Source organism: Sinocyclocheilus grahami, unplaced genomic scaffold, assembly GCF_001515645.1.
Source record: "Sinocyclocheilus grahami isolate Dianchi unplaced genomic scaffold, SAMN03320097.WGS_v1.1 scaffold252.1, whole genome shotgun sequence".
NCBI classification, from domain to species: Eukaryota; Metazoa; Chordata; class Actinopteri; order Cypriniformes; family Cyprinidae; genus Sinocyclocheilus; species Sinocyclocheilus grahami.
The window spans coordinates 1334355-1344809 of record NW_015505431.1 but is presented as its reverse complement, the minus strand read 5'-3'; the positions used below and the strand labels follow the sequence as shown (position 1 = coordinate 1344809).

Genomic DNA, 10455 nt, shown 5'->3' with positions numbered 1-10455 from the left:
TATATATATATATATATATATATATATATATATATATATATAGTGTAAGTATTTTTGCAAGCTTTGTTCTTTTTTTTAATATTTGGGATTATACTTTTAAAATTTCCCATTGACTTGCATTCATAGAATCTTCAGCATTCCAAATGTATCCAACTGTGATGATGTGATTGCGATATCTATATGCACACTGATTGGTCTTCCTTGCATATATGTAACTCTTTATTGTTCCATGTGTTGTTTTCCATGTGCTGCTGGTCAGATCCTGGATGTGTCTGTGCTGCGTGACATGACAGCAATAAAGCGTCTCTGATGCGGCATTTCATTCACTCTGAATCAAAGACTAACACATACACATACACTTACCTTAAACAAGAACACGTTTGCTGCCTTCCAAATGCTGCTGTTTCCTTCAGGTAATGCTTATCAAGTTTCATTATGTTCGTCTGCTTGAATGATGAGCAGATTGTCCTGCTCCTTCTGGCTATGAACTATAAAGCTGTTGGTGAAAATGAGGAGCTGCCTCTCCTCTTTTTCTCTGTTTGTTTGTGTCTAGCACATTTATTGCTGTAACAGGTTTTTAGATGCTCTGTTTTGTCTGTAGTATAAAGGGCTTCAATAGCTTGGGGTTTTTGTTCTAGCTGGTGTTGTTTTTTTGTTTTCTTGGGTATCTATATGCAGGGGTGTGTGTGGTTTTGCTATGTTGCAATGCACCTGAGAAGCTGCTCTGTTAGCGTGAAAGCGCTGAGGAAGGAAGTGTTCATGCAGAAGAGGTCAGTGTAAAGGATGCCTTTTAAAAGCAGAAAAATTCCTCCACCAGCAGTTGGAAAAGTACACAAGATAAAAACGCTCTCGCATGTGACTCATCTTGAGACTGAGACTATTTCTGCGGTGTTGTCTGGTCCTTCATGAGTCGCCTCAGAGCTTCAGCACGGAAAGAAGGAAGGAAGAAAGAAAGACAATACAGCAAAGCGAAAACCCTTACGCTGCAGGTGGTTTCTTATCAAGATTTCACACTGTTGTGAGTGTGTTTGTTTAAAAGTGCTCTAGGGAAAAGAAAAGCAAGAGAAATATGCTTCTAGAGTAAAGTACAACAGGACTAAAGGCCTTCTGGTGTGAAAGATTTTTTGAGTTTTGCTATTTGCTTCCAAAACACTTAACAGAAACTAAAACCACTTTCCTAAACACCTACCTGTCTAAATATATCACATATATAGTGGCCATATCAGTAAAACAAATGCTTGCTAAAGGTCTAAAGGTTGATTTTGATGTTTGATTCATGTTGCTTTTGAGAATCCCTGATCATATATTTAATGATTTTCAGTTTTGTTCAAGTTGATAAAATCAGTAGTTTTTCAGGAACTGTTGCGTAATAAAAGTATATAGGGTAGAAAGGCGTGAAAAACACACTTTGGCCAAAAACTTACAGCAAAATAATACAAGAGATCTCATAAAATGAGAGGTTATAAAATGCCAGAATGAATTAAATAAACTGAAAAGTGGTTACACACTTGCTGAGGTGGTTGTTTTCACCTTTTGTACTTAAATGTTGCTGTTATTATTATATTTTTTCTATATTTAAACTATTTGCATATGATGCTGACATGTACTGCACCAGTATCTACAATATATATCACTATAATGTGTATTTAAGGCCTTTTGTCTGGAGCCAAACTACTTCTACTGTTTTATTTTAACTGCTTGAACAGTTGCAACCAGTTTTATTGAGTTTATTTGGTTTATGTAGAGATATATGCAGACAACTAGTCTCAGTGGTTGCATTAGTTTATCCTTTATCTCTTCAGTCTCTGAAACCGATTCTGTTGCACGGACAGCGTTTTTTCAGAGTTGCATGACTGATCTTTTTCTAGCACTTAGCATACTGTTCAGAGGGTTTTGTGGAGTAATGATGCCTGAGATTGTGTTCCTCAGGCACTGCAATCTTTACAAAAGAGACATAGACCAAGACAAGCTAGAAGAGCATTTGTGAGTGTCTATAAGGCTGATACTTCTGAAGTGTATGTAGAGGGTTTAGCTATTATCCCTTGTCTTTGTTAATACTGTGAATTGGCCCATAACCTTTTCAGCACATGTAAAACATCAATAAATCACTACTCACTCACACTGTTTTAACCTCCTGTGTAGTGGCTGGTGACCTTCTTATTTAGCTGAATTGAAATGATGATGATGCCAAACCAATTCCTGCTCAGGAAAAAGCACTGTTGTTCCCAATTACCCCACATCGCTGTCAGAGCCAAACCATACGCCGTATTTCCACTTATGTTATGTTTTTTTAAACTTGCAATTAAATGTACCACATCAATATATAAAAAAAAACAAAGAGGAAGAAAATATATTCCATTTTTTTTATACATCCACATCATGAAATACATTAAACATTACACGACACCATGGTTTCCATGACTGTAATTAATAGTTGATAAAAAGCTAATAATTAATTCAGTCATAAAAGTGTAAATACATAAAAACTGTTTTATATACTATCAAAATTAAACAGTTGAACAGTAAATATGGAACTGTTTGTTTACCTGCATGTCGATGTGACCGTTAACCAACATCAGAGAACTTGTTAAATTAGTGAAATATATTAACTTTCTTAGGTATATTTCAAGTGAATGCTGTACGTTTTTGTCAAAGGCAAAGACTGTAAAAAAGGCTTTGGCTGACAAAAATGTTTTGGAATCCCTGCATTACATGAACACGCATTAATAAACATGTTTTAATTAAACAAAAATGTAATCTAATTAGAAGCATTTTAAAATGTGATATACTCTATTTACAAGTATTTAATTTTTGTAATCTGATTACATAATCCAGATTACATGTAATCAGTTACTACACAGCTTTGTATATGTATATTTATATGTCCGAACCAAGGGAGAAACAAACGCTCCAGACCAGCCAGGTGTGAAAACGGCACAAAAACTCTCAGCTCCATTTTACTCATGTATAAATCAGTTCCACAGCATTTCCAAATCAGAGTCTGTTTTGGCTTCCACAGGGTCTTTACACTGAAGAATGCAGCACAGTAATTAATTTTTGAAAAATGTCCAGGGGTTCCTGTCTCTGTCTTTGTGTGTGTGTGTGTGTGTGTGTGTGTGTGTGTGTGTGTGTGTGTGTGTTGTAATTACTAATTAAGGCTGAATTGAGGGCTGCATGTCCTTGCTATGACCGGTTCTCTCTCAGTGGAACAAAACCAGAGTGATGAACACATCCAGTCCACATTTATGTCTGTGTTTTCTCATTATGTTGCTTAACAAAGCAGTTGTGTTTAAGCTGCTGCATCCTTCTGAGACCAGACATTTCTGAACCGTCACTCCTCCTAGAGCTTTCAGTATAGTCTGTCGGCCTCCGTCAGTGTCTGTCTGTCTGTCATCTCATGCTTTTAAGACAAAACTTTGCTTTTTCTATAGTTCCCTTACATCATTTTCCTTTTCTCTTACTCTTGAAGTCCATTCCTGTTCCTCTAGCAATCTGTCTCTTGTCCACTCTGTGTGTTTATTGATGGCTTCTTTCCTGCACTGTGTGTTTATTCATGCTCACTGCCGCTGCTGGATTCATGCATAAACACACAAACATGTTTCCAGGCCAGGAGCAGATGATTACTGTGTGACAGGAATGAAAATATTCCCTGCAAACCATCATATCTATCTATTTATCTATCTATCTATCTGTCTATCTGTCTGTCTGTCTGTCTGTCTTTGTATTGTTCTATCTATCTATCATTCTATCTGGCACTTGTTCCATCCATCATTATATCTGTCTGTATATCATTCTATAGTTTTCTGTTTGTATATGAATCTTCAATCACTTCAAACTTTTTTTCTTTTTCTTTTCAGGATTCAAATATTGTCTTGAACTTTTCATTTTCTAGTTAAACATTACACTTATATTATTTAGAATTTCATTTAATTTTGATTCTGCTTCATTACATTCAAAATTCACATGACATTTCTATATTCCATTTGCTACCTCAATTCAAATTCAGGAATCGATTTGGAATTTAAAAAGCAGCTGTAACTGAAAGTTGCAGAACGGTTTAGATATAGAGACGTCCTTAATGAAAAGCGTATGTAAGATGATCTCCGGATGTGTTTATCACATGTTCTACAGTTGGTTGACGTCTGCATTCATGTCATGACCACATTCTCCTGTGTTTTCTCTTTAGAGCAACTTCTTGGGAAGTAGCAGCTTCTCTGTGGCCGATCTCCTCCAGTCTAAGGACCAGCAGCTTTCTCTCAGCCTGAGGTGAGTTGCATTGTGGGCTGATGGGAGTTTTATCATTGTCTGCATCGCTGACTTCATTGAGGCTGCGCTGTGGTTTTTATGTGTAAACTTCATTTGCTGGGTTTCGTGCTCATGTGATGAGCTCTCTGGAGGTGGATGATGTCAGGCACACACAGCTGATCAAACAGGACTGAGACTCCAGCAGAAAACAGGCCATCTGCTCCTGTATTTGGCACATATTTAGTTGCCGCACAGCTCGATCTGATTGTCCAATGAATGCACAGCTTGAGTTTGCATTGTACGGTAGGGCAGGGTGGCATGACGATTTATAGCATGGTAGATTTATGTTATTTACACATTGAGGAATGTGGAATAAAGTGAAAATGCGGAGCAGGACGTGTTCCAAACTGGTAAAGACATGTAGAGTTTTGTTGTTTTGTTAGGTGTAGAGAACTGCTGTGTCTTAAATGTGGCTCATCCATTGAATTTAAAGTCAAAACTGTCTGTTTTATATGGAAGCTCGTTTCCGCCTAATTGTGACTTTTAATCTCACAATTCTGACTTTTTCTCAGAATATATAAAGTTAAAATTGTAAGTCAAAAATTTTAATTCTGTGGCAGAAACAAACAAACAAACAAAACTTTTTTTTGGAATTGCGAGAAAGGAAGTCAGAATTCTTAGTTTCTGTCTCAATTCTGAGAAAAAAATATATGCATATTTGTTTTGTTGAATCTTCCAACAAAAATAACTATATTAATTATCGTTATATAGACAATAAGTGCTGTCAATTGACAAAAATTTTTGCTAATAAACACGATTAATCCCACCTAACATTAAAGTTTTTAAATATACATTTCTATTGCAATAATTTCACATTCAATCTTCAAATGAATGTAGAAACAACATAAAGACAGTATATTTTTAATATTTGTTTAATGGCATCTTTTTTTTATGACTGAAGGCCAGTATCACTGATAGCAATATTACTGATGTCTCTAAGAAATTGTTCTTTTCTTTCCCTAATACTTAACCATTGACTATAGCCATTCAAAATTACAGTATAATTGAAAGCTATCAATTTTAACATTTATTAGACTTTAAAAAAAAAACAGCTTCTAATTTAAGTGAACTTAAAACAACCTTCACATCAACCCGCTATAATAAATGTCATATTTACCTGTGCCCTTCAGTAAGTAGGAAATATACAGAAATTGAATAAAGTTATCAAACACTAAATTCTCAATTAAATATAGATGAATCCTTAATGCGTTAAATATTTCTAACACTGTTAAAATGGACAAATGAATCGCCTGCGTTAACACGTTAATTTTGACAGCACTCATATTAATATAATAATAAAAAATAATTAAGTAATAGCGTCCATCCCATTTGTATACTAGTATTTAGGTAGTTAAGTGCTGGTTAAGTGGATAAATGTGACCGTTGTATAGTGTGTTGTGAAAAGAGTCAGGTAGAGGATGTTGTGTGGTTTAGTAGTTATCTAGTAGTTTTAGTTGTACAACCTAAAAGATTGTACTGTAGGTTCAAATCCCACAAAGTGTGATTCATTAACAGTGATCACCTTTGTGCTCCTCCCAGTGCACTTGTTCCTGTAAATGTACTGTAAATCATATTTAAGCGGCAATTAAATGACAAATTGGTATTCTACATTTTTACAGACGGTGCAGGCAAGACACATTCATATCCCTAAGCATCTGCAACATGCCATCAGGGCCTTGAGAGAAACCTGGAAACCGACAGCGTTGTTGCCTTGTTGTCATTCACTAAATGATTCGGTGTTCAAACAGCTGCTTCGGTGCAGTTACTATGTCCTGTGAACACAGACGCACTGGATCTGCTCCAAAACCTAGTGAGCTGCTTACGTAGACAGCAGTTACCAAACGGCTGTCTTCTAAGTTGGAGTGCTGTTTTCTGGGTTGCTGCCTATGAAGAGCGCCCTCATAAGTCTCCTTGACAGTAAAAATGAAGAAAGCTTTCTGTGTTTTGTGTGTGAGGTCATGATTGATAGTGTTGGGACTGTGAGTGACAGCCGGAGGGATTCTCTGCACACTGCATCACACATTACAACATTAGTATTAGGGCTGGGCGATATAGCTAAAAAAATTTATCAACTATATAATGTTTCATATCGTTCGGTATCGATGATTATTGACATTTTTTATAACCTTTTTTAAAACAAAGAGCAATATATATTTTTTTTTATTTAACCACTGTATTTTTAAATTGTAAATTGCACTGTAATTCATTGAGACAAAAAACAAATATTTTTTGTTTTAACAATCAAACACAAAATTAAAATTAAACCAATATCTAATTTCTAATGTTTTATATGCAGATTAAATAGGTTTTAAAGGGGTCATATGATGCGATTAAAATTTTAGCTTTCTCTTTGGAGTGTTACAAGCTCTTGGTGCATAAAGAAGATCTGTAAAGTTGCAAAGACTAAAGTCTCAAATCCAAAGAGATATTCTTTATAAAAGTTAAGAGTCAGCCACGCCTACCTAAAACGGCTCGTTCTAACACGCCCCCACATATCTACGTCACGATGTGGGAAGATTTGCATAACGCCGCCCAAATGTTCATGCAAAGAAAGAAGGCTTAACTTTTATTCTCGCTGTATTGTTGTTGCCGCCGCCGCCATGTCGTGAAGACACTGTGTGATTCGTTGTGAAAGCGAAACTACTTCTGTTACTGTTTGGTCTTCCAAAAGAGGACAATATCTGCTTCGTCATGCCTAGAGCTGATCCCAATATGGCAAGGGGCGTAACATTTCCATCTCACGCTTGAGGTATTCGGCCAATCACAACGCACTGGATAGCTGGCCAATCACAGCACACCTCGCTTTTTCAGACCGATGAGCTTTGTAAAAATCGATGCGTTTCAGAAAGGCGGGGCATAGAGGAGAAACAATAATGTACAGCATGTGGAAAATAATGTGTTTTTTTAACCTTAAACCGCATAAACACATTTCATTACACCAAATACACAAAATAATGTTCTTTTTAGCAACATCATATGACTCCTTTAAGGAAACTTTTGACTTGTCTCCCGAGGCCACAGGAGGGCACACTCAAGGAAATAACTGTCTATCAAAACTGTGCATTATTAAGTTGTCTAGAAAACTGTCTGTAAAAACTGTGCATTAAATTAACTAATAAAATTCAAATATAATTTTGTAAATGGCATAAACAATTATGAACAAAACAGCATCATGTATTTATGCATTGCTTAATCCAAAGAGCCGAAGCGCCAGCCACACAGATTGCATTTAAAAACATATGAGATGCAGTGAAAAAGAATAAACTTCCACAAATTCGTGACGTGTTTTCTGTTTTAACTTTGCATGGCTTTCTATACATCTCTTGTGTGAGACGCGAGTGCAGCAGTCATATTTGTCTGAATATGCGTTCTGTGTGAATGGCTTGTTTCAGTTTTAACCTAATCAAGATCTTCTCCGCATTGAGTTTCTATACTTCTCTAATATTTTGAATGAATAACGCAGCAGCGGCGCGTCTCGTGGGCTAGACTAACAAAACATTAAAATGCAACACGGTCACTTACATCATCATCACTGCATCTGCGCACCACTGATGATGCTCCCTGACGCACACCTAACATTCAAATGCAAATGTTTATTTTAAAATTCGACTAATATTCATTCTTTATTCACAATCTCCTCATCACAGGCAGGCACAGCACTCAATTCAGCATGTGTTCGTGTTTGTGTGTGCTGTCTGCGTCACTCATAGGACGTGCCTATATCGTGTGCCATATCGAACATTTTTTCTATCGTTATCGAAGAAGGTGTACCGTCGATAAATATCGATACCGTTTTATCGCCCAGGCCTAATTAGTATTAATATTGATTATCGTTTCTCTTTATTTGGCATATTGTTCATGTTAGGTTAGGGTGTAGACACTGGCCCTTGCTTCTTGTTGTTTGTTCTGATGTGCTGTCGGTGGCTGGTTGTTCTTCGTGTCTCTCTTGAAGCTCAGAATAGCGTTTCTCTTTGGTGAGGAGCAGCAGAAGTACAAAAGGACTGCGCTGTCTCTTGTGTAATACAGCAAGGCGTACAGTACATGGGGTGCAAAAGTCTGGGAAGCTATTTTGCCATATTGTAAAATGGTATAAGTTGGATTTAAAAATGAAGGTGAATGTCTTTGGGTTGTGTCTCTTCTGCTTTAATTAAAGCTGTACTGGAGCTTCAGCATGCTCTGTTTCAAAGAGCATCTTGAGCTTCGATGGAAGAATGTAGGACTATCTGTAAGAAGTTTCCACCAATTTCAAATCAACTTTAAAAAACGTTTTATCAAACTTGGTCTTTGTTCAGTTGCTGCTTTCTTTCTTTTTTTAAGTTTAATTAAATTGGCTGTACAAGTCATTTCAACTTTCAAATTATATTAAACTGACTTAAAGATAGAGTTGAATTTCATATAACTCATATAAAGAGTTTGGTTAAAGTAATGGAAAAACATGTGTTGCCATGACTTTATTGATCATTCTTATTGATTTGTTTTACAGTGTATGAAGAGTCATGGCTCTCATTTACCTGAGAGGGACCTAGAAATAGTGTAGAATATGAAATATTTGTTTTGTGAGAAATTTTCAGAAATCAAAATCTTTATTTCTGTTTAAATGCTACAACAACTCTTACATAATTGATGTGGACCCCCATATATTGTATTTGTTTATGCATTGCTTTTGGTGCTATTCAAGAGAATTTGTATTCTGTCATCATTAATATATTTGAATATTTCGTAATAAATCCAACAAAATATTGTGTACTCGGAGCCAATAATTTATTGTCATTTTTATGTTCTCATTATAATTTTATAAATATTGTTATATTATATATTCTTATTCAATGCATAACTGCAAGTTACATTTATAATGGAATATTTTATATTTTATTTTGATTTAGCTTTATTTTAAGGTGTCCTTGTTACAGTGTAATTATACATTTAGGTATTATTTAATAAATAGTATTATTTAGTAATATTTGTTAACTACATGTACTGTATGGTTAGTGTTGAGATTAGGGTATGGCTTAGGGTTACTTGCATATAATTATACATAATTTATTGTTATTATAATAGTAAGTACATGTAACGTATAACAAGGACACTGTAAAATAAATTGTTACCTTGTTTTTTTGTACGATTTCAATTGCATCATTTGCAGTGTAGAAATGACTCATTTCTGGTGTAGAAATTACTCATTTTCTGAAATGCATTTGCAATATATTTCTTGTATGGGAAAAATACTTTCAGAAAGTTTCTGCTGAAAAAGTCGTTGGCACTCTTGAGCTCTCTATCTTCGATTGTTGATAATCAGCAGCACTCTCTGTTGCTGTCTATGCGGTAAAGAAGCTTTTCAGTTGTTTTTGTTGTGCACACAATAGGAAAGCAGTGTGTGTTTGCAACTCTATTGCTCGACCCGGCCGAGACCTTTCACACAGTTGTCAGCTCTGCTGCACTGTGTTTCAGGAAGTCTTGTCTTTCCTCTCTTCGTCCCCTCGCAGGTCACCTTTTCATTTCTGGCTTATCTCTTCCTCTCTCTATATCATGACACATTCAGTTATTTATAGATCCTTATCCAAGCAGTCTTAGATGCAATAAACAGCGGCCTGCACTGGAGATCTTTGAGTCTTGAATTCAATCACTTTACAGTCTGAGTATTGATTGGGAGTTTATGGGTAGAGACGTGCCGTGCCCATGGCGAATGAAATCTAGCGTCCTCTAAATGTTAGCAGCTCACTCTTACTCCAAATCACATTTCTTCTTCACTAAATGAAATGTTCATCATATGTGAGATCAGGGTGTAAGATTACTAATGTATTTTTTTTTTCTGTACCTGGTGAATTTTTCTGACCATAATTATGAATTATTTGCATTATTTTGTAGTAGTATTACAGTTGTATAGTTGTCTTTCTGATGATCCAAAGCATCCAGAGTTCATCCAGCTTCTATTTTTGATTCACCTGCAGATAAATTGTGAAAAAATTTTCATCGTTCATCAATATTTAAAACTGTCTATGAAATTGTATCATAGCAACAAATATATGTGCAATTATGTTTTTTTTAAATTAGCATTATATATTTGATATATATAATATATATATATATATATATATATATATATATATATATATATATATATATATATATATCTATATATATACATACACA

At 35.3% G+C, this 10455-nt stretch overlaps 1 protein-coding gene across 1 annotated transcript in view; it reads left to right on the top strand.

Moving 5' to 3' along the window:
* Positions 1-10455, top strand: part of LOC107598548 (type II inositol 3,4-bisphosphate 4-phosphatase) — a 164806-nt gene that overhangs the window by 38785 nt on the left and 115566 nt on the right. The window contains exon 3 of the mRNA XM_016289922.1: positions 4187-4266. Coding sequence (XP_016145408.1) covers positions 4187-4266 — 80 coding nt within the window. The remainder of the gene's footprint in view (positions 1-4186; positions 4267-10455) is intronic.